The 24,325-nt window shown below is 50.3% G+C and overlaps 1 protein-coding gene across 1 annotated transcript; it reads left to right on the forward strand.

The window, feature by feature from the left end:
• The first annotated feature begins 3,819 nt into the window (after positions 1 to 3,819).
• SRI (sorcin) lies at positions 3,820 to 19,203 on the forward strand. Its single transcript, XM_062178047.1, has 8 exons — positions 3,820 to 3,911; positions 4,690 to 4,773; positions 6,472 to 6,541; positions 11,913 to 11,956; positions 12,894 to 13,041; positions 13,321 to 13,434; positions 14,124 to 14,182; positions 15,660 to 19,203. Exons 1-8 carry the CDS (start codon positions 3,861 to 3,863, stop codon positions 15,684 to 15,686), a joined length of 597 nt encoding a protein of 198 aa, XP_062034031.1. The 5' UTR covers positions 3,820 to 3,860; the 3' UTR covers positions 15,687 to 19,203.
• The last annotated feature ends 5,122 nt before the right edge of the window (positions 19,204 to 24,325 follow it).

Consider the following 24,325-nt stretch of genomic DNA (forward strand, 5'->3'; position numbering starts at 1 on the left):
GAACCAGTGAATGGAAGATCTCTCTCTGTCTCTGTGTGTCTCTCCATAACTCTGCCTTTCCAATAAATGAACCTTGTAAAACTTCAAAAAAAGTGTTCTGTGATAGGTATGTCTTCCTGCAACAAACATGCTCCATCTCCTATCTGCAAACATCTATCTCTGTAACCCATGCCACTGCCGCCACCCTGAACCCCGTGGCAAAGCTGTGTCGCTGCCACGGTGTTTTTCTAGTGTTCAATAAACTGTTAGGACAAACAGCACTGCATTCCAGATCCCCAGACTGTACGCGCCAGGTTGGAATTCCTGTTCCAGCTTTGCCAGCAGGTGGTCAGGCTGTGCTATCGCTGGGTTTGTGGACTGCAGCATCCACAGCAAAGATTCTGTGATGTGGAAGGAGGGTGAGTTCTTGTCTCACTGGAGTTTTTATTTGGTTGAAAATTCACACACAAGGGAGCTGTGGTCCTGCACACAGGACTTTTCTACCTGTAAGATTTTTTATGTGTAGCCCTTCCCCTGCCTAATTCCTCAGGAACAATACGATGGGGGGGGGGGGGGGATGTAAGCTTGGTTTGGAGCCTTTGTAACTTGTTTTTATTTTTTTTTAAACATCCATGCATTAAACTTAGACATTGGGAGTCAAAATCTGGGGTGTACCTTTGGAAAGTTATTTACAAGCCAGTGCCCTCATCTACTAAGTGTGAGCGCCTACAACTCCTTCGAGCAGTGCTTTCTGTGTAACGCCTAAAGGAAGCCTCCAAGAGGACAGCTGGCACCTACCAGAGCCGTAGGAACACTTCTCTCACTTTCCACCTCTACCCCAGCCACAGGAATGAATATTAAAACTGGCACTGTGGCGTAGCAGGTAAAGCTGCCACCTGCAGTGCCGGCATCCTATATGGGAGCCGGATGCTCCACTTCCAATCCAGCTCTCTGCTATGGCCTGGGAAAGCAGTAGAAGATGACCCAAGTCCTTAGGCCCCTGTACCTGCGTGGGAGATCCAGAAGAAGCTCCTGGCTCCAGATTGGCCCAGCTCCAGCTACTGTGGCCATTTGCAGAGTGAACCAGTGGATTGAAGACCTCTCCCTCTCTCTGTCTGCCTTTGCCTCTGTAAAGCCGCCTTTCAAACAAATAAATAAATCTTAAAAAAAAAAAAAAAGAAAGAGAGAAAGAACGAATGAAAAGAAGAGAAATAAAAGAACCCGGCACCTCGTATGTTTAGAGTCCTCTTTTGCAGTCTTCATTCTTTCCTGGAGTTTTTCGGATAACATAACAGTTTATGACTCAAAGGATCCACATTACATGGATAAACCTTTCACAACAGCCTGGCGACATGAAGCCTGTCACGGTGATGGCCGCTGGCTGTGTTAGAGGCAGACGGCCAAGCCAGGGTCTCCCAGCACACCTCCTGCTGGTCTTCCTGGGCAGTGGGGAGGACTCTGAAGATTTCCCCCAGAACACGGACCCCAGCCCAGGAGGCTGGCGTTCCTTAGGGTGACTCAGCCACCACTCCCTACAGCCTTTGCTCCATGCAGACCATCCGGTAAGCCCCTACACCCCTGAGTCAGAACCAGCACGCCGGAGGCGTTTCTGGGAGGAGTTGGAAAACTGCCTGAAGTCAAATCTGGCCCACCTCCTGTCCTCGTCCAGCCAGGAGCTAGGGATGCTACTTACATGTTAAATCATTCAAGAAAATAAAATGAAGAATAATATCAGCATGTGAACATTATCTGAAATTCGAATTTGTGGCCATAAAAATCACGCTGTACTGGGACATAGCCACACCATGCCTTTAAGGGTTGTCCATGGACACCGATGAGGTGAGACAGGGGAACTTCTCAAAGCCTACAGCACTTCCTACCTGGCCCTTTACAAAGCTTGCTGCTCCCTGGTGCAGGGCAGAGGCGCCCACAGCCTGCACTGTGCTCTTCCACCTGGGCACGTTCGCTCAGCTCCTCTGTTCCCAGCTCTGCAATGAGGACGGTAATAGTGCACACTCAGGAGCTTTATGGGGATCAGGAAAACATATAAAACACTTAAAAGAGCGCCTGGCACATATTAAATATGTTCTGCTTATACATATGTCGAGATGCCACAATTCCATTCATAAACCAAAGCAGCCGCTGGCCTCCAAATTTTTCACATGCGACTCTGCTGAAACCCAGCTCTTTCGCAGAGGAACAGCAGGAAAATCTCTAACGACAGCCAAGATGGTAATTAGCGCGGTCTCTTGCCCACAAAGCTGATGTTGCATTACTCATGTTTTATATGCTTGGCATTTCTTTCTAACGTGAGTCTTAAAAGAGACCGCACTCAACCCTGAGTCCTGCCCTGCCCTGCTGGTCCTCAGCGCAGCTCCAGGTGAAAACAGAGGCAGGGGACTGACCGGATTTCTCATCCACCTTGACGTCTGCCTGGAACCTGCTTCCCGACTCCCACGCAAAGCAGGCCACGTAGCGTTCATTTCCTACAAAGGAACCACTGGAATTTCCCTCGGGGTTCAGGATGAGGACGGGGGTCTCAGGAGAGGGCCTGTGAGGGAAGTTACACGCAAGAAGAAAACGAGGAACGCGCAGGTGGCAGCCCAGGAACACGGAATGGAGCACCCCGCGCATGCGCAGTCACGCACAGCAGCACACGGGCAGGTGCCCAGGGCAGGATCGCCGCACACCCCTACTACGAACACCCACATCTTTTAATTCTCAAAATGTTTTTAAAAAGAGTAAGTCTAGGGACCAGCACTGTGGTGGACCAGGTAAAGCAGTGCTGGCATCTCACATGGGTGCCAGTTCGAGTCCTGGCTGCTCCACTTTTGATCCAGCTCTCTGATTCAGTAGACGAAGGAACGAATGAGCTAAAGCCAGCCCTGATCCAGCTCTCATGTGGCCTGGGAAAGCAGCAGAAGATGGCCCAAGTGCTTGGGCCCCTGCACTCTCGTGGGAGACCCGGAAGAAACTGCTGGCTCCAGATTGGCCCAGCTCCTGCCCTTGCGGCCGTTTGGGGAGTGAACCAGTGGATAAATCTTTAAAATAATAATTCTAGTCCTTAACAGTCAAGGGCAAGCAACCAATTTCTTGTGTCACTGAAGTGACACAAAACAAACCCACATGTTACGTCTGAACTGCGGCGGATAACTGGACCGGGTGAAGCCGAATGCGCAGAGAAAAGTTTTCCGGGGAACCCGAGCGGAGCTCTCTCGGCCCACCGCCCTGCGCTGGCTTGCTCTGCCGAGTCATGTCGAGGAGAGGGACCGTTCTTCCAGAACCACCCAGGTCACGCGACCCACTCACTCCCTAACAAGGACCCGGGCCAGGCCGCACCGCACAGAAAACGCCCCCTCGCTGCCAGGCGCGCCCCGTCGGCCGGGCCCCCGCTCGCAGCGCCCGGAGTCCACTCCCGGCGCCCAGGGGCGCTGTCCGGGATCTGCTCCCCCAGTGCCTCCGTCTCCCACCGCACCCTGCCTTCTGCGGACGGCGGGTTCGCCTCTCCCAGTAAAGCTCCCCAGGCACACGGCTGGGCCAGAAGACAGCCAATTAGGAAGCACACACAGAGGCCCGCGGGCGCTGGACGGCGCCGGAACGTGCCATCGCCGCGCAGGGAGGCGAGCGCGGGCGGGCGTCGCGGGGCAGGTGCGCGCGGTCACCCCCGGCCCTTCGCCCGCGCGCCGCCTTGGCCCGACAAACGCAGCGCATTGCAAGGGTCCAGGCCCGGGAGCCCCGGCCCCCGGGGGCCCCTGGTTGGGAGGCGGCTCGCGTGCGTGTCCCCCCCCCCAGCCGGCGTGGTGCGCTCGGGGGCGGCCCGGCGCCCAGGGGCGGGGAGGCGGAGCGCACAGGGCGGTGGCAGCGGCGGCGCATTCGGCACCATGTCGTACCCCGGGCACCCTGGTGCTGGCGGCGGGTACTATGCAGGCGGGGTAAGTGCTGGCCTCGGGCTCGGCCGCCCGGCGAGAGGCAGCCTTAGAGGCGCTGCGGGGAGGCTCGTCCGGCGTCCACAGCCCCGGCTTTCCCTTGAGCGCTCGCGCCCTCATTCCAGCCCCCCGCGCTCGGCGCCTGTGTCCGGCTCCCTTCTTCCCTCTGCCCCTGCTCCTCCTGGCGCACGGGGCATTGGGACCCAACACGCCCACCTTGCAGCGGTTGGGTATCTGGCGGCACTAAATGGTGCACACTGGGTGTTGGCTTCCTCTTCCTCCTCCCTCCGGCTTCCCCCGAAGCCATTTTAGTGTAGCAGAGCCCTGCCATCTACCGCTCTCCGTTCCGAGAAGGTAGGGAGCGGCAGCTGGGCCGAGTCGGGGTCGCCGTGGCACCCGCATCCGGGCCCCCTTGCGCGCCAGGCCGGATCGCCGGCCAGCTCCCGAGCTCCGAGGAGCCCGAGACCTGTTGACGGCACCCACAAGCTGCACGGACAGAGCACAACCCTTCCACCCTCTGCCCTTAAGTCACCAGCCCAGGCTACCTTCGCCCCAGGAACCTGCAGGTTCAAATCGCCGCCCAGGCGCGGTATCCCCTCGAGGTCCAAGCTGCCGGTTCTTAAAGTTCTAGTGGGATGCGAATGGAAGAAAAGGGGTGGGGTGGGGTGGGGGAGGTCAGCCCCAGGTTTAGGGCAGCCGGCATGGCCTGGCTCTGCACCCAAGCCCTGTGCCGAGCGAAGAACCCTGGGCTCCGCAGGTGACCCTCTGTGTTTCTATCCCACAGTACGGAGGGGCTCCCGGAGGACCCTCGTTTCCTGCACAAACTCAGGATCCTCTCTACGGGTACTTTGCTGCCGTAGCTGGACAGGTTGGCTTTTCCACTTTTTCCTTTTCAAAGTTTGCACTTGTGTTAGCTGTTGAGCCAGTGGGACCGGGAAAAAATGAACTTGGTTCTAGAAATGTGTTGCTTCCTTTCTCCCAAAGAAGGAAGGAAAGTTGTTTTTTCCAGCTTCGGGTCGTCATTTTGTAATAAAGTTAGGATTGGATGTTACTGGTGTTCTGTGGGCTCAGTTCAGAAGTAACCTTGGTTGAATGCGGGTGAAGTTGGGCAGGCCAGAGGAGCGGAAGTACACTTCGTGGATGTGTAAGGGAGCTGGAACGTCCTTGAGTGAATCCTTGGGGGGCCAGGGGGCTTTCAAGAGCAGAAATTCAAGCTCTGGTGAACATAAGCCCTGGGCTGCACAAGGTAAAGACATGTATTAGTAATTACGTAAACAGGCTCTAATGCATTTCTTTGCATTGAATTTGATTCTGCAGCATTTACCTCGTTATGAAATAGGTAGGTATGGTAAAAACCCAGCAGCTTCCAAATAAGAAAGGTACTACTCCTCGTGGTGTCAGGAAGTTAATCCTGTGACAACCAGATGATGTCCCCATGTCGGCTCTTTCGTGTCCCTATCAGGTGGTGTGGCCTGTTGACCTAGAGTCAGAATTCAGGTCAGTTCCCCAAGACCTCTCACCTCTGCAGGTTGCATGACAGCTGCTGGCTTACCCTGAGGGAGCACAGTCCCCAGCTGGTGCGGCTGCTGAGTGCGGCAGATCCACTGCTGCTCTGACACAGGCGTGTCCAGAAGGGGTGTTTGCTCTTGTACGTTCAGCTTAGTCTTGTGATCAAAAGCTAGAAGTCGCAGGCACTGAATGTGAAAATGCTACAGAACGTTATGGGATGAAGACCTAGGACCGCCTTTGAAGGTAGCACTCTTAAGAAATGCAGCTTTAGAATTTGAATGGAAAATTGAGTCTAAACCAGGAAGACTTTCCTCTTACGTATCTGCCGAATCTGTTATCGATCTGTATCTTTGAAACCACAAGACAAGGCAGACCTCAAGACGAGCGTTCTTAGATTGCCGCCTCCCAGTGTGTAAGTGACTCCACCTGCTTAGCTTTCAGCCGCCCTGGCCTCAGCTCATCCGGCCCCCGTTCGTCATTTATGACTTACCATACTTGAGGATGGGGGAACTTTATTTTAAAACCCCTGCAAACAACGTATATTTAGTTCTGAGCTAGTTCAGCCAATGAATGAGCCCTGGGAACCCATCCAGTGTACCTTCCAGGTAAAACCATGCCTTGCAAAGCCATCAAATCCCAGGAAAAGGTGATCAGAGGCCTCTCCTGTTTGAACCAAGCCGATTACTTACTGATGGCTGCTCTGTACCCTGTTGTCCCCCTCCTCCACTGAGAGAGAGAGATGGAAATGAGAGAGAGAGAGAGAGATGGAAATGAGAGAGAGAGAGAGAGATGGAAATGAGAGAAAAGAGATTTTTAGGCAGCTCCATAAATAAGCTTAAAATGCTCAGCTTTGGCACGTTCCTTGCTCAGACTGAGAAGAGAGTAGTTGGAAGGATGATGTGGCATGCCGCCTTTTGGGAAGAGTTTCTTTTACAAAAATGCTCACGCATGATGGTTGCTTTTATTATTCCTGTTATGACTGCTGCGTTGAACGCGGCAGGAAAGAACTTTAAAGCGCAGCTCGCTGTTCTGAGACCTCTCCCTGTTTTCTCGCAAGGACGGGCAGATAGATGCTGATGAGCTGCAGCGGTGCCTGACGCAGTCCGGCATTGCCGGAGGCTACAAACGTAAGTTGACCGTCCTGGGTTTCTCTGCACACTCGCTCGCGCCCCGTATTTCAGCTGTTACTTCTCCTTGCCGACTTCAGGGGCACCGAGCTTTTCCGAGCCAGCCAAGTTTAGCAGTTTTAAAGCAAAGTGTGGTTATTATCTCACCACGCTGACTTGAGACGTGCCTGGTGAACTGTGCCGCTGGGCCTGCCCGTCGGTTGCATTCTTAGATCTGAGGTCGGTGTCTCTGGAACCATGTAAGCCAGGCAGGCAGTGCCTGCGGCCTCCTTCGCACCAGTGGAGGTGCTGAGGTGAAATCCACCAGCTCCGCTGTGGTTCAGGCCAGCAGCTAACAGTGACTGCTGTTTGCCACGAGCTTGCTGGGCCCCGAGCCTGGTGTCACTCAGCGCTGCGAGTGGCCGGCCCTGTGCCTCTGGTCCCAGCCCTGGGCGTGCTGCCGGCACCGGGGCCCTGCTCGCCTCTTTCCACTGATGCTTGCCCAGGCCAAGCAGGAAGAGCCTTTCCTGGCTCCTGACCGCCACACCGCCTTACGCGCATGGCTCTCCCTCCTCTGGGTTCCCCGCGGGCAGGATTGCCTTGCCGTCAGTCAGTCGTCAGTGCCCTTCCCCGCCTGCCTGCCTTTGAGCCCTGTGGCCCGAGCTCCTGTGCGAGAACAGAGCCGAGATACTGCCTCCTGGCTGGGCCGCCATCACGCCACACACGCCCATCTTGCTCTCGCCCCAGATCTGACCTTGACCGTGACAGGCTTCCAGGGTGGAAGACAGTGTCTTTGCCCACAGGGCACTACCTGTGTACTCCTTTGCCGGTTGTTAATGGAGATAGAACACAAAGTGAAGCCCTAATTCCGTGGTGAGCTGTGAATTTTAATGCTCAAACCAGAATTCACACCTGAGGATTTAGGATGCATTCTGGGCTGTTTCACAAGGCATGGGTACCAGATGGCTGTCCTTGAGTTACCTGAACTTCTAACTTCATCATCCATTCTTTATGCTGACTTTAGTTTCCTTTTACTGTTTCCTACTTGGGGAAAATTAATACAGGAGAACCTTTGTAGCGTCTGTCATTGAATCTCACCCTAAACGCTTTATGGATGAGGAGTGTTTTGTTTTGTTTTGTTTTTTACTTGTGCAGGCAGTATATTTAAATTGTTCATGGTGAATCTCACACAACAAAGATGAACAAGGGAGGCCTACTACAGGGTTTACCAAAAGGAGGAGAGGAGACGCACAGGCTGTTCCGAAGGGTGTGGCAGGTTTTAAAGTGGGATGTACACAGGGGTTGCTAACCTCAGAGAATAATCCTTCCCACAGTCTCAGTGGGGCAGCGGCACTTAGAGCAGTGCTGCCCACAGGCCACATTTCCCGAGTCCCCAGGGCCACCGTGGAGCGGATTTGCTTACCGTTCTCTGCAGCCTGCTTGTGTCGTGTCAGTTGTCTGTAGTGCAGAAAGTACAGGGCCGTTGGTATTCATTTTTTAACTTTTTTTTTCTTTTTTCTTTTTATTTATTTATTTATTTTTTTGACAGGCAGAGAGGACAGTGAGAGAGAGAGAGAGACAGAGAGAAAGATCTTCCTTTGCCATTGGTTCACCCTCCATTGGCCGCTGCGGCCAGCGCACTGTGGCCGGCACACTGCACTGATCCATAGCCAGGAGCCAGGTGCTTCTCCTGGTCTCCCATGGGGTGCAGGGACCAAGGACCTGGGCCATCCTCCACTGCACTCCCAGGCCACAGCAGAGAGCTGGCCTGGAAGAGGGGCAACCGGGACAGAATCCGGTGCCCCGACCGGGACTAGAACCCGGTGTGCCAGCACCGCAAGGTGGAGGATTAGCCTATTAAGCCGCGGCGCCGGCCCATTTTTTAACTTTTAAAAATTTATTTTACTGGGGCCGGCGCTGTGGTGCAGCAGGTAAAGTCGCTGCCTGCAATGCCAGCATCCCATATGGATGCCGGTTCAAGTCCGGGTTGGTCCTCTTCCAATCCAGCTCTCTGCTATGGCCTGGAAGGCAGCAGAAGATGGCCCACGTCCTTGGGCCCCTGCACCCATGTGGGAAACCTGGAAGAAGCTCCTGGCTCCTAGCTTCGAACCAGCCCAGCTCCAGCCATTGCAGCCATTTGGGCAATGAACCAGTGCATAAAAGATCTCTCTCTCTCTCTCTCTGTCTCTCCCTCTCTGTGCCTTTCAAATACATAGATAAAAATCTTTTTTTTAATGTATTTTTATTTATTTAAAAGGCAGAGAGAGGAAGAGATTCCCCATCACTGCTTCACTCCTGAAATGCTGACAGCAGCGAGGGCTGGATCAGGCCAAAGCCAGCAGCTGGGAGCTCATTCTGGATCTCCCACGTGGGTGGCAGGGACCCAACTATGTGAGCTGCTTCCCAGGGTGCACATTAGCAGGGGGCTGGAATCAGGAACAGAGCTGGGACTCAAACCCAGGCACTGCAGGATGGGATGTGATGGTCTAAGTGCTGCATCACAACACCTGCCCTGCCATTGGTCTTTTAAACCCGGCTCCTAGGGACCCGCATGATGGAGCAGGGGGTTAAATACTTAACAGGTAGCTGTTACATTCATGAATATGGAAAGTTTTCTAAAATGGAGAAATCACTGCCCCCTGCCCTTCGTGGTGTTTCGATTTCAGAGTATGTATTACTTTTAAGTAGCCATAAGAAGACTGGATTCGGAAAACACATTCCTCCTTAGACTGGGAGGGCAGTAGAGAGATTGAGGGGTGGACGGTTCCTGCGCAGAGAGAATTCAGCCTCGTCGGTCTGTTTACTTGGCCAGCCAGCACATTTTTAATGGACATGTATGTGTGCTTGCTGCTGGGGGTACAGCTACTGACAGGGCAGTGGGCCATTTTGGAAGGCGCTGGGATCACAGGCGCCAGGCACTTTCCTCGCAGAATCAGTATCTAAACCAGGGAGACGTGACAGGTCAGCAGCCCCTGGGGCCAAGCTAGCAGGGAGCACGTGGGAGGTGGGGACCAGGCGGACGGAGGCGCACGGACAGCAGGCCCAGAGAGAGCCTGGCTCCGGCACAGAACTGAGAACGCCCACGGAAGGGAGCCCCTGGGCTGCATGCAGAGACCAGCTCCATGGGGCACACGTGTGTGGGACATTCGGCGCCAATGACGGTGCTGGGGCTTCATGCTGAGAGCAGCTGGGGCCCACCCAGGGCCGGATACAGGAACGCACAGACACCTCTGGCTGCAGGCTGAACACCAAACTGGGGGCCATGGGAGGAGCTCAGCAGGGCAGGAGTCAGGGAGACCCCCCCCGGGGGGGGGGGGCGTCCCTGGAGCGGTGCAGGGGAGAGAAATGCTGGCTGGTGATGAATCCAAAACCAGAGTACCAGGGGTGAGGACACTGAGGACGCTTCCAGGTTTCTGGCTCGGATGGCTGCTCAGTCACAAAACTGGAGACGCAAGTTGTCCCCCCAGCCGCTCACTAACCTTGCTGTGAACCGCCCAGCTGCTGCAGAACCGCCCAGGGCCATGGGGCTGGAGGTTTAGCCGCATCAGCCTTACCTGGGAAGCCTGCAGAAACCAGCAGGCCACGCGCCGTCCTCGTGTTTCTCCGTCAGGAGGGCCAGGCTGAGACCTGATCCACCTGTCATGAGACTCCAGGGGATGCGGGCCAGGCGGAACCAGCTGCTTCGCCGTGAGCGGTGAGCGTGCTCACCTGGAGATCTTGCTACAACTCGGGGCTAACGTCGCTGGGAGAGCCTCCAGCTCGCACCAGCTCCCAGGTGTTGCTAATACGGCTGATCCAGGAGTCACTCTGAGTAGTGTTGATCAACCTTGGCTGCTGGCTGGGATCAGCTGAGAAGCATTTCAAAGACTACCACCCCCGGGTACCCACTGTGAGACCCTGATGTGATCGGTCTATGGTGCAGCCCAGGAGTCGTGACTTCCAGGTGATTCTGAGAAGCACCGGAGTTGAGAGTCCCTGGTGGAGATGAGAGGAACTTCTACCCCCGCTACTCTGAAGTCAGAACGAAGAGTCATCGGCTGTCTCCCCAGAGTGTAGGAAAGTGTTGCCTCCTGCTCTCACCTCCGGGACTCCTTGCCTGTGGGTCCTGAGACTGAGGGGCCAACATAGAAACAGTGCTCAGTCTTTTAAGTCAGTAAACCACGTGCCCCACACAGGGCTGTGCTAAGTGCGGAAAACCTGCAGTGTGTACTGCTGGGTGACGGGGCGGTAATGAAAGTTAGCTCAGTCCTCACTTGGTTATTGGAGGAAGACTGAAGCTAGGCAGAGCTGGAAGGAATGTTACTTCTGGAGCTGGGTTCCACGTTGGACCGGCTGGGTTCAGTTCCTGGCTCTAGCTCCAGTCTCAGGGTCTAGCCAGTGCAGACCCCGGTACACGCCAGTAATGACTCAGGTGGCTGGGTTCCTGTCACCCACGTGGAAAACCTGAATTGAGTTCCTGGCTCCTGGCTTGAGTCCTGGCTGTTAGACGCACCTGGCGAGTGAACCAACAGATAAGACCCTCCCTCCCCCACCCCTGTGTGTGTCGCTTCCCCCAGCCTCCCCCTCCCTCTCGAGGTTGTGTGAGTTGTGTGTGTGAGTTAACAGCTTGCTGGGTGTACACTAGCCTTTCCCGTGTGGCCTTGTCACCGGTGCCTTCCAGCCTCACAGCTTCCTTCTCACCTGTGCAAAGTCACTGATTCCCATCCCACAGCAGAAGAGCTTGGGTGGGTTTGCGGTCACCATCCTGAGGTTTGAGGTAGATTACTGGGGGCCACACCCAAGCGGTGTGTTGCGCTTTGCTCGCATTAAGTGAGTTCTGACATATCCTGAGAACACTCCCCGCGTCGGTCATCGGGCCTTCCCGGACTCAGCACACAACTCTAACACGCACACTTCTCCGCTCTCCTGTGCAGGGTGAGCTGCTTGCGTAGGGGGAGAGGCCACGGGCTGCTTGAGACAGGAGGGCACCACGCAGTGCCTTTCATTAAAGGAAAAAGCAAAACAAGTGACCACACAGAAAAGGAGCAGAACCAGCTAGCTGTAGTCAAGGCAGTCGTACCCTCCTGCCCACCACGGGAGGGAAAAGAAGTGGCTCCTTAGGGTGAACCGAACTCACCGACGGCAGTGTCAAAGGCAAGGATGTTTGGATGCGCTGTGCAATCCTTTTTTTATAAGTGCCGACTGAAGTCATTAAAATCAGATTTGCTTTCTAGAAGGAATTGTATCTGCCAAGAAATGCACTTCAAAACTCCATAAAATTCAGCCATGTATACAGTGAGTTGTGTATAAAAACAAAAGTGTATGAATAACCACATCCTAATCAATTTGAATGTGCTCAGTGTAGGGTGGAATTTGAAGCTGTGTTAATGTATTCGTGTCGTTTTCTTACCAGCTTTCAACCTGGAGACTTGTCGCCTTATGGTCTCCATGCTGGATGTATCCTTTACTTTGAGTCTTGTCTAGAATGTTGTTTCCTTGCAAAAAATTTCACCCTTAAGGGACGTTATCTCAGAATTAAAACCCAGTCAACGTGAAGAGACAAATGACCACTCTGAAGCCTTCTGAAATGATTTACCTTTTAGGATGTGATTTGATACGAAAAAAGGAGAAGGAAAGGAGGTTTAGTAAGTAGAATGTTATTCGGACATACAAGGAAGAGTCGAAGTAAAACAAGCCAAGGGTACTTTAAAAAGTTCATGGAAAGTACATGTGAAAAAACCTATGCATAGATTTCAAAATTTTCTTGCACCAAAATTATCTTTGAATTCCATTTCTGCACAAACTTTCGGAAGTTCCCCCTTACAGAAGCCAGGGGGTCAGAAAAGCTTTTGTCGGTCACGTTGCCTGCTCTGTATGAGTGACACCTGACTTCCAAGCGATGCGATTTTTCACATCCTGGTTGTTGGACTCAGTTTTCCTCATGCTGACCTCCCTCATGGCGTCTTCCTTCCCACCTTGTTTCCCGGAAATTGTAGTCCTTGGGAACAGGAGGGTTTCACAGGGGATGTTTGAGCCAAAGAGGGCCCAGGGCTGAGGATGAACCGCCTGGGCACCCCGTTCCTGTAACACAGTGGCTCTTTGCGTGGGCTCACAGTGGTGCTTGCCAGTTCTTGGTCATTGGCTCTCACAGCTTATCTTTCCCCACAGTTACTATGGTTACTCAGAGTTTTTCCTCCAGGGGCCCTTTCTGTCGTATCTTTTTTTGTTTTATCATCAATTTATTGTTCTTATTATAGCAAGAAGCATCTGCAGTGACTTTTTTTTTAGCCATTTTATCAGAAAGAACAATGAGTGCCTCTTATCCTTGAACTTGCATGCAATCATTAGAAAACATTGCAAAATAAAGAAGCTGTGATCCTTGATGGCGGTTCAGAGAGATATGTCTGGCACCATGGGTTTCACTGAATTTAAAGAACTCTGGGCCGTGCTGAATGGCTGGAGACAACACTTCATCAGTTTTGACAGCGACAGGAGTGGAACCGTGGAGCCACAGGAGTTGCAGAAGGCGCTGACAGCAATGGGTGCGTATGGCCGACCCAGCACAAAGCGCGCGAAACCAGCGGGTCACTTAGGTGTGGGAGTGGAGCCACCCTGCTTTGTGAACTGGGAGGACTCCGTTCTTTCTGTTTTTCATTCTCAAAATAAGAGCTCCTGAAGGCAGCTTCTGCGTTCTTCGTGGTTGTTGTGTCCTCATAGCCCAAGTGAATTCAGCACCTTAGAACACTGTGCTTGGTTCTTCTGTCATGGTCACTTTTGGCAGTCCTTGAGTTCTTCCGCTGGACAGTTTTTCTCCCTTTCAGGATTCAGGTTGAGTCCGCAGGCTGTGAACGCAATTGCAAAACGGTACAGCACCAACGGCAAGATCACCTTCGATGACTACATCGCCTGCTGTGTCAAGCTGAGGGCCCTCACAGGTGCGTCCCGTGAGGTCGCGCTCCCCCACCCCAAGAGCCTGGAAGACACAGCTCCTCCGACGTGTCACGTTCAGTGCCTCTGTACTTTCATTCTCCCCATTATCCCCCCTTGGTTTAGTTGGATGTCTGACAGTGCTATTAGGTGTATCCGACCAAATTGTGTCCAAAAGTTTTTTTAGGTTAGTAAGTAATCTGCCTCTAAAATAATCTTCACTAAATCTTACTAAAATATTCCAGAACATCAGCTTATGAGGGTTTTCAGCCTGGAATGTGAAATCGTTGAAAGGAGCAAATTAAAGTGAATCCTCACTGGGGCAGAGCCGAAATGGGTAGGATGGTTAATCACAGCCCATCTGTCATAGTAGGGGCTCCAGCTTTTGTGTGCTAGTTAAGCGCTATCTACATTGTTAAGAAGTCTGAAATGCAATGGCCTTGGAAGTTGCAAGCTTTTACAGCTCCATGGTGCAATACTTTGTTCCAGCTCCACTTTGAAAAAGACAACTGGGCAGTCTGCTCACTGTGTCACTTGGCTTCATGCTTAACTTCTTCACCTTGGTCTTTGCTTCATGACTGGTTGTATGGGTTAAGTGTTACTGCAATTTGAACCCAATTCCAAAATAATTTAACTATTATGATTTTAGGAAAGCTATATGAAGAACACTTATAAGTTTCACTGTGTTGTTTTACAGACAGCTTTCGAAGACGGGATACTGGTCAGCAAGGTGTTGTGAATTTCCCGTATGATGACGTAAGTCTCAGTAACTTAAGAGCTAACGGATGGAGAAGATGTGTGCCCAATGGGCAATCCTTTCAAGTTAGCTGTTAAGGATATCTGATCAGGCCAGAGAAATGAGGGCTTATTATATGGTCAGGAATTACCACGCAAACTTTTTAAATTTCATGTATCACTAGTGTCATCCATAGTTAAAACACTTTTGATTTGCATTAAGCGATCTGGGTTCAGAGTCCTTATTAGCGGGGTCATTCAGGGTGTGGTGGTAATGCCTTTTTGACTGGCATTGTTGTGAGATTTTGCCCAGAAACGTCCTTGGAAAACACGCAGCTACTGTGTCTGCTTTCCATCCTTGCATTCCTCACTCAGTTGTTGGGAAGGAGCCTCAGAGGCCCAGGGCTGTCCTCCACCTGTCCACGTTCGTCAGCGGTGGAAGGCGGACACACAACCCACAACCAGTTACCTACCGAAAGTGAGCGAGGATGGGGCCACGCCACCAGGCGCCCTCTTCAATGGCCAGCTGTGGGTCGTGTGTGACAAAGCCAGGGAGATACTCAGCTGTTTCTTTTGCTCAGCCATTGTTTTTTAAAAAAGAATCACTTTTAGCACTGACATTTCTGTTGTCACTGAATATCCTAAGCCGTTTCTCTATTACAAAATGCGAAGAAGCACGTTTTCAGTTTAGCAGCTGTAGTTAGGAGTGAACTTTTCAAAGGGTGTGTGTGTGTAAATAAGCTTCTCTCTCTGGTGTTCACCAGCCTCTGGGCTGACGCAGCCTGTCACTGTTTGCCAAGCTGGAGAGGCAGCCTGGGGATAGAGGGTATCGGCTTTGGCCCCACACGGGGCCGCGTGAGAGATTTCTGAATGTCCTGATGGTGCAGTTTCCTTTGTCTAAAATAGGGCTAACCAGCTTGCCCATGCAGGCAGATGTTGGGAGAACAAAAAAGAACATTGACGGAGAGCAGCGTCTGTGTCCACGTCTTACTGGGGAAACCAGCGTTTCACAGCGCATCTCTTTGCTTCTCAATTCGGTTTCTGAATTGCTGGAGAAGCGCTGGCTGCTGTTGCTGTGCATGCATGTGTTGTAGATCTGATTTTCTATGTGGCAGATTTTGAGGGAATAAACTCTTTAAAGGTGCTTCCTTAGAGTGGAGGGTTGAAACTGTGATACGAGAGCCTAAACTCATTATTTCTATCTGTGGGTAAGTACCTGTGACCGTGACCATTTCTGGAATCTTAGTTTTGGAACTGAGCTAATTCTTTAGTCATTGGAGTACTGTTTGCTTCCTGTCGTAAGCTGTGCTGTGAGAAACCCATTGGATTTTCTGTTCCACTGCTCTGTGGAATGCGAGCCTCCCCATTTATCATGTACTCGTATCTTGGAAAGCTGCGGGTCTGTTTCAGATGTTAGAAAGGGACCATGTGAGCGGCTAAAATGGGCTGTGGGAAGGCGAGCTCAGGTCCGTGCTGTAACCCTGGTCTTCTCTTGCAGTTCATTCAGTGCGTCATGAGTGTGTGACCCTGGAGGAAGCGGGTGCGCCGTGCTGCCTTCCGCCTTCCGGCCGGAGCTTGCTCCTGCCCACGCTGACGCCTGGCCTCCGTGACAGGTGGGAACCTGCACCACTGCTATGCTCACCGCTGTTGTAAAGCTGTTGTGTTTAGTTTTGATAATAAATTCTTTGGAACTTGACAAATAGAAGATCTGTTATACCGTTTGGAACTTCCTGGAGCCATTCCAAGTCACACCTTATTTTCCTGCTCTCTCATTTATCTAACCTTATATATGCAACATGTTGAAGGCGCGTTATTTGTTTTTCATTGAGAGATTCTAAAAATCATGAATTGGACGACACCGGTTATCTTTGCTCTCCTAGGCAGGCTTTCATATAGTGTCGACAGTATGCAATACTCTGGTGTAAATGATTTAGCTCCACTTGAATGCAAAACATAAGTCATCCATGTTCACCTACGGGAAACTGAGTCAGGCTTGAAGACTTCCACATGTTTTGATGACTTTTTGAACAGACAACATGAGCGATTAGTTTTTGACTCTTTAAAGCCTATTTTGAGGAGTGAGCATTGAAGTGCGCCCCCACATCCCATGTAGGGGTGCTGGTTCAAGTTCCAGCTACTCTGTGTCTGATCCAGCTTTCTGGTTGCAGCCTGGGCCGGGGGACAGCAGGCAATGGTTCAAGTACTTGGGCCTTTGCTTCCCTGATGGAGCTCCTGGCTGCTGGCTTTGACCTGGCCCAGTCCTTGCTACTGAGAACATTTAGGGAATCAACCAGTGGATGGAAGATACCTCTCTTTCTCTCTCACTCTTCAAGTAGATGGAAATAAAGGATAAACATTTCAAAAAGAATCCCTATTTGATTACTTCAGTAACATGCTGTCTGCACCAACTCCTCCTTCCTCATCATCCATTTACACCTGTTAACTGTACTTCTAAATCTTGTACATTAGAAACTGAAATATGTAAAAAAAAAAATGACAAGAAAAGACTAAGGGAAAATAGGAAAATGTTAACTACAGCTAATTTTTGCTAATGCAATTCTGGGTCTCTTGAATTTCCTTGTACATTTCAGTGTTTTCCAAATTTACTATAATATATATGTGTTCCTTCTAAAATGCTAATTTTTTAAATAATATACCAATTTGGGTATGCCATGTTTTCATGCTTTAAAACATAAACAAAAATACTAGGAGTGATCTGGCTCCCACTGGGAGTCTGGATCATGAGTTTGTTTTTTCCTACTCCTTGTTCGAATATTTTCTAACAAGCAGGTATTACATTTATAATGGAAATTTTTATTTATTTTTTTGAGAGACAAGCTCCCATCCACTAGTTCCCACTTCAAATGCTGGGGCTGGGCCTGGTTGACATTGGGAGCCAGGAACACAACCCGGGTGTCCCATGTGGATGGTGGGAACCCAGTTACTTGAGCCATCACTGATGTAGTCCTCATGGGCTGGAACCAGAGTGAGGAACCCAGCACAGGTACTCGGTGTGAGACAGGGACATCGTGACCGCGAGGCTCACGGCTGCTCTGCACCCTGCCCCAGCACACACTGATTCTGTAATCACAGGCATTCCAGGAAGCTCTGGATTCTAATCCTGTTTGTGCCTCTTAACTTGATGTGGTCATTGTAGATGACCTGGAGCCTCAGTTCCTCCATCATTGGAAGGAAGTTAAGGCTTACCTCCTGGGCCGTTCTAAGTATGAAATATGTTGATTTAAAAAGGATCAACAATGTTTCTATGTCTTAAATTTAAAACTGTTTTGGTTTGCCTTTTTACTGCAATATAGTTATACAGCAAAGTGAATTCACTCAAAGTGAACTGAGTTTATTTTCTCCTACTGGCAGAGTGCTTTTTTAGGGCACAGTGCTTGAGTTAATGAATAGTTAAATGAGTTAGATGATTAGTTGCCAACAAATGAAAATTAAAATTTTTTCTAAGCATCTCTAGTCTCATTTCACTAATGTACATTTTTAAAATATTGCTATATACATGGATATTCTCTGATTTGATGTGTATTTATGCAACCCTGACATTTAATTCAGGTAATTCTGGCCAGGTGACAAATCAGCACTGTGGATGTTGGATGCCACGTAGTCAATCCAGCTTGCATCCCAGATACACTGCCTGAGGCCATGCGGCGTGGAGTGAGCCTGGACTGTCCAGTAAAGGGCCAGAGCGGATGCCCAGAGGTCCGGGGGCAGGGAGCTCCCCTTCAGAGTCCATCCCAATACCTGCTCTTTGGCTTAAACTCTCCAGGCTCCTCTGAGTAAATTAGAGTTTAAGGAAATGGGAATTTCCCAAGTAGAAGCAGGAAAGTAGAAGGCGTTGGCTGACCGAGGCCTCAGGCCACATGGGAACTGCCCTATTGCTTGGTAAATCCCAAGGATGCTCAGTCAGTCGTGGTTCTGATTCTGTTTTTGGGGAAGTGCTGAAGTATCACAAAACCATGCCTCTGGAAACACCTTGCCTCACCTCCTGCACAGCTGCTTCCAACAGCCGGGGGCTTCGGTCTTTGGGAAGTCCCTGCTGTTAGGTGGTTTCCTTTGCTTGACAAATTTGATGAAGTCACCCCTGTTCCTTTTTTTTTTTTCTTTGAGATTTGCCTTGAAAAAGTTACAGAGAGCTCTTCCATCCACTGGTTCACTCCCCAGTCAGCTGCAACAGCCAGGGTTGGGCCAGGCTGAGCCAGGAGCCAAGAACCAGAAGCTTCTGGGTTTCCCACTTGAGTGGTAGGGGCCCAAGCACTTGGGTCATCCTCTACTACTTTCCCAGGCACTTTGCCGGAGAGCTGGATAGGAAATGGAACAGCTGGAGTCCTTATGGGATGCCGGCATCACAGGCGGTGTGGTTTGACCCGATGCGCCAGTGCCGGTCCTCACCCCATTCCTTTAATTGCAGTGTCTGTTACTGAATCTCCGTCATCTGTGTCTATTGTATGTGGTTCTGTGTCTCACTGTGCGCTCCCACTGCAGCCTCACCCACATCTTTCAAACTGTTTCTTTGGTAAAGGCATCCAGGTGAACATGGGAAAGCGGTGAGCTCAAATTTGCATACTTCAACTGCTTGGAGACCTAATTTCCATGAATCACACCAAAGCAGAATTTAATGTTGTTTGGTCTCATGCTTCAAGAGATGCATGGTTTACTTAACACGTTCACCTGCATGGGACCATGGCTGCCTGGGCCTGGTGCCACCAGGGGATAACGAGTGTGGATCTGCACCACAGGAGACATTGACCGAAGCCCTCACTCCCATGGGTCCACGCTGGAGCTGGAGCTGCGCTTAGCATGATGACCTCATCAAATTCCAGGCAGTATCTGGTCCATGAGCTCAGCCTTCCACTGTCTCCCAGCTGAACTCCGCTTTGGCTCAGTAGAGTGTGTTACTCTTGCAGAGTTCATCTGAATGTATTATTCTCCGCCTAACACACTGCAAATAGAAGAAATGGAGCTGTATGCCATCACCATCAGGCTTTGTTGTTTTTTAACCTCTTAATAAATGGACAAACCCTTTGTCAGCGACTTCTGTTTTTCTCACATTAAAACAGGACTTTGACTTCTGTTTCCAGTGCAGACCGGGAGCTGAAGGCAGGGCACCTGTCAGTGGCACAGCAAGGCTGCTTGGGAGAACATGAAGAGGCCAAGTAGAACCGGTGTTAGGCAGTGAACTCAGGCACCTAACTGAATCCTTGACCAAGGCTCAGTGCTCTATAGAATCCAGCACAGGCAAGCTACAAGACAGGGCCTAGGGAACTGATCTTCATGGGGGTGAGGAAGTGTCTGTGAGGCAAGGCAAGTGGGAAAGTAAAGGAAACAGCCATCTGCCACCCAGTTGTGGAAACCACCCAATGAATGGCATGACGCTTCACCAAAGGGTCATATTCCCTGGATCATGGTCTGCCAGGAGAGGGTGAACCAGAAAAGAACCCCCCCGGCATACCCCCTGCAAAGCTTCTGAAAGAAACCCACTGGAGGAAAAACGCCTCTGAGGGAGTCGTGCATAAAATAACATAAATCTTTTATTGAAAGTCACTTTATTGATGTTACAATGAGAGTAACATAGAAAACTGTGGGATCTTACTAGCTTCACAAGTGAATACTAATAAAATTGTGCCAAAAACTCGAACCTTAAATTACAGTGGCCTTAAACAACAGTGAGATTTTGTTTGCCTACAATGTGAGAACGGTTTGTAACTTGACAGCTGTAAAACAAATCACGCTTGCTCGGGAAAGCAGTCACCATGTGCATTTAAGTTGATGCTTGCCAAAACCCAGGGAGTTGTAAAGCAGCAGAAAAACCAAGTGCACAGTAGCAGAAAGAACATTAAAACAATGCACATCTAAGTATATACACAGGATGGCCTGGTCACCGAAGGTGAAACCACAGTGGCTTGCACGGGATGTAGATGACATCACCCCTCGCAGATGAGAGACACGGAAACACGTGTGCAGACCTACATCAGCTAACGTGTAGGCTGCTGTGTGTAGGTGGCACACTAGGTTTCTGAAAGAAGGTGGCATTGGGAGTGCTCTTTGGGAGGGGCAGGTCTTCTAGCAAGTTAAAAAAGAGCACATGCTGAGTGGTCCTGAATAAACCTTTTGCTAAGCACTTTTGCAGTTAGTGTAAAAAAAAAAGTGTCCCATACAAAACAAAAGTGTTGGGTATTTTTTTTTTTTTTTACCCATTAAAAACACTGGTTGTAGACTCACAGTTTGATTTTGTGCTGGATTAGAAAAAAAAAAAAAGTGGGGTTTCTTATCAGGCAGTGATTACACATGTATAATTTAGCAGGAACTCTTGTATCATCACTAAAGGTATTACTCGGATCAGCTCTGTCTATGGTGTGGTTACCTGCTATAACTTAGCACCACTATATTTAAAGATTTGGGGCTATTTGCATTATTTTAGAGTTTAACCATCAAAACACAAATCAGAGCCTGAAACTTCAAAAATAAGGACGCTAAGCTCAGGTAAATGTCGCTTAGTTGTGTGTGTGTGTGTGTATTTCAAACAAGACAGGAAAATATCCTTCAGAAATTCTTTGAAACATTATTGATCATTTTGTATGTTCACTATCTTAAGATGGCTTAGTCTCATTGTATGCCTTTTTGTAAAACAACAGAGCACACGTTTTGCCTGGTTCTGATTTCAAGGATAATTAGTAACATGAAATGATGATGTCCCAACCAAGACCCTGCAGGCCTTGAAACAACCCCCAGGAGGACAGGCCCGGCCCGTATGAACAGTGGGGTGGGCATGCACCCCAGGCAGGTGCGACCAGCCCCTGAGGGACTGGGCCATGACTATTTAGAGTCAACACTCTAACTGCAAAGTACCGGACCTGCCTTAGGCCCGCAGCCCCGCTCCCCAGCACAGCCAAGTGGCCCTCTTGGCTGTGGGCCCTTCTTGTGGGTGTCCCGGTTGTCTGCTCCTGAGCCCTGCTGAGCTGTCCCAGGGATCACTGCTGCTTATCTTCTCCCCATCCCAGATCTCACACCCTGGGGACCCTCTCAGTGGCTTCCCAAGTTGCAAAATCCATGTCAACGCGCCAGTGTGAGAGGAGAAACGTGCCTCCCACCTCCACTCTGCACGCCGAGGGGCTGGCCTCTGTGACAGGGCAAGTTCCTATGTGGGGGAAGCACTGCACAGCTGTTAAAGGAGCTGGCAGTGGGGCTACTTTGGAGGCAGGAAGGTTCTGAAAGCATCCGTCAAATCCCATCGTGAGATGCTTACAATTTGTCAGGCTATAAACTCAAAAATACTCCCTACTAAACTGAACCAGAAGACTTTGGGGGCTCTGACAAGACAATGAACAAGACGTGAACAGAAGTCTCGCGTCTGCAGGTGTGGGAGGAAGGCCCTACCTGGAATGACACACACCTGCCCTGCAGGGCGCAGGCTGTGAGCAGGCGCCAGCAGCTCCCAGCAGGTGTGCTTCTACGGCCCACAGCTCCCACTCAGCCACGAGCAGGCTGCTCTCAGACTGGGAACCCTGGACGCTTCTTACATTAGTCCTTGGCTTTCCCCCGTGAGGAAAAAACGTTGCTGCACCCCAGCTCAGACTAGTCTTAGTCTGAACACACCTCCAAGGAGGAAAAACAAGCGACAGAGCCCGAAAGGGAGCCCCATTGCATAGAATGTCTGCCTTGCATATACCTTCAGCTAGTAACGTGAGGACGAGAAGTTCCTCCGACCTCAAACATCTAGGTGATGATTTTAGAGGAAAGCACAGAAGTGAAAGGAGCGTGACGAGCAGAGCAGACCCGATGTGAACGGAGTCAGAGCATTTCGAAGGAAGCTCGTCCAGCTCTCCGCCTGCCCGCCCGCCAGTCCCCCCAGGGTGCTACCCAGGTGGCGTCCAGCGCAGCCTCCTCATTGGCAGTGCAGAAGCCATCCTGCCTCGCCTCCTTCCTGTCACTTCTGAACTTTGTTTTCCCCTTCCCGCCACTCTATGGCCTTCCGATAAATTCCCTTTCTTTTAAGTCAAGTACAATGGCCATTACTTTAGATAGAGATTTATTAGCATGATAAAACTGGGGGGGGGGGGGCGTGTAGACAGAAGTACATGGCAACAAGAAATGAATGGATGAAATGCATACGTGATCCCGAGACAGTCAAAGAAGTGAACAGAACTGGCCTGGTTCCTCTAACCCACAGGTGTCTGCAAAAATCAAAGGACAAAATCGGGACAAAAGGTAACAGGTAAAGTAGCCTCAAGACATGGAAAGGTTACATCAAGAGAACTCGCATGGGACCGAACAGAAAACAATGAGAAGTACGATGCTGATACAGACATAAACACTCCTTCCAGAAGCACAGGGAACTTCTCACTTTGTCCTCCACCACTTCTTTCAGAAACCCCGTCAATCTCACGGTCAGAGGTCCCATGCAGGGCCGGCCTCGTTTAACAATGGGATTTTAAATGCTTTTTTAAAGCGAGAAAGAAAAGTGCAGACCTTAATAAAGCACCAAGATCAAGCTGAAAAACAAGGGCATTTGAAGTCCACATCGGCTTTATTAGAACAACCCTAAGGACAGGTTACTCCTCAGTGAGAGTCTGAGTTTGCCTGAAACACAGCAGCTACCAGCGACTAGCGGAAGCCCTCCCAGTGCTGCCTGGGCAGGAGCTACGGCCTCTTTCTGTTCAGGCTGCAGGGGACCTGGGCGTCATTTGGAGCTTTCAGGCTGCAGGGGGAGGATGCCTCTTCCCACTGGAAGGAAGAGGGGCTGGGCCCAGGGGACAGTCAATCTGGCCAGGCCAGTCCCTAGGCCTGCTCTGGTGTCCACCCTCTCTGCTAAGCCAGAGACCTCGGTGTTCCAGATCAGTGTTTCCTGCAGCACACCTCAGGCAGCAGGGCTGTCAATCGGAAGGCTACGTTCACAGTAAACCTTGGAAGAGAGGGGAAAAGGCATACAATGAAATGTGGAAGCCAAACTGCTGCTCGCCTCTACCTAGTGATGATCCGACGGTGACTTGTGGCATGTAGACATCACCGCTGAACGTTTCTTTCCAAGATGGATGTTTAAAAGGAAATTAAGCTGTGCTTGTAGTTAGTGCTATGGGTTCATTCTACCTACTTCAGTAGATAGAAGGTCATAAATATTTAGATGCAATGCTCTAGAAAAAAATCAACCATGAGTACACATGTAGCTACTTCGTGAAACCATCCACTGAAACTATACATTTGTCAAAGAATTCCACAAATGGCCCTAAGAAAGTTTAAGGGAGATAAGATTGATATCCAGAATAGAACACTGAAGCTACTGTATTCCCAAAAATCATAATATATGTAATTAAAAAAACCCACTTTTTATCCCATTCCATGTGAAGGTTATTATCAATGAGGATTATTACAAACTCTATACCTCTGGAGCAAACACATCTCCTAAAAGGCACATGATAATGATTTACATTTGAAAAATAATTTTATATTTAAGTACTTGGGGTGAGGAAGGATAGATAATCAATAGATGTTTGATAGGTGATAGATAGATGGATATATATAGAAATCTTTTGCTACTTAACTAGCCATTTGTGCATTCTTCCAAAGTGGGGTTTGTCTAACTGTAACTAGGAAGCATGTAAATACATGAGGCACCTTGCATTCAAATCTATAAACTCTTTTTATAGTCAAAATAAATCTTGTCACAATGGCCTTTTACATACACAATACCTGAAGACATTCAGTGCACATTTAAGTGATCTTGGTCACTCGACTGGCTACATCTTTCTACCTGTCTGCCCTTCTGTCCTTGGCTTGAGCTGTGTGACAGTGTCGTCCAACGCTCACCCAAAACTCGGTCTGATGGGCTGATTCGCTGTAGTACCCACAATCACATCCTTACCCGCCATGAAATGATGCTGCTTCACACTGCGCGATTCTGCATGGCTAAAGGGCACTCCAAACACTGCCAGACTTTGAGAAGAGCGGTCCATTACAGAAGCCATAAATGCACAGAGTAGAAAACACTGCCCGCCTCGCCCCAGTATCTTGGAGGACTCCCCACGGAGAGGCCATGGATTTTGGCCCCTGGACACTCCAGGGAGAGGGACTTTCTGACATCTCGTCTGTGGACCCCATTCCTCTCGAGAAAAAGCTGCGCAGGAGAGACATGACAAGCACCCTCACGGCAGC

The sequence above is a fragment of the Lepus europaeus genome, chromosome 20 (genome assembly GCF_033115175.1).
Source record: "Lepus europaeus isolate LE1 chromosome 20, mLepTim1.pri, whole genome shotgun sequence".
Taxonomy (NCBI): domain Eukaryota; kingdom Metazoa; phylum Chordata; class Mammalia; order Lagomorpha; family Leporidae; genus Lepus; species Lepus europaeus.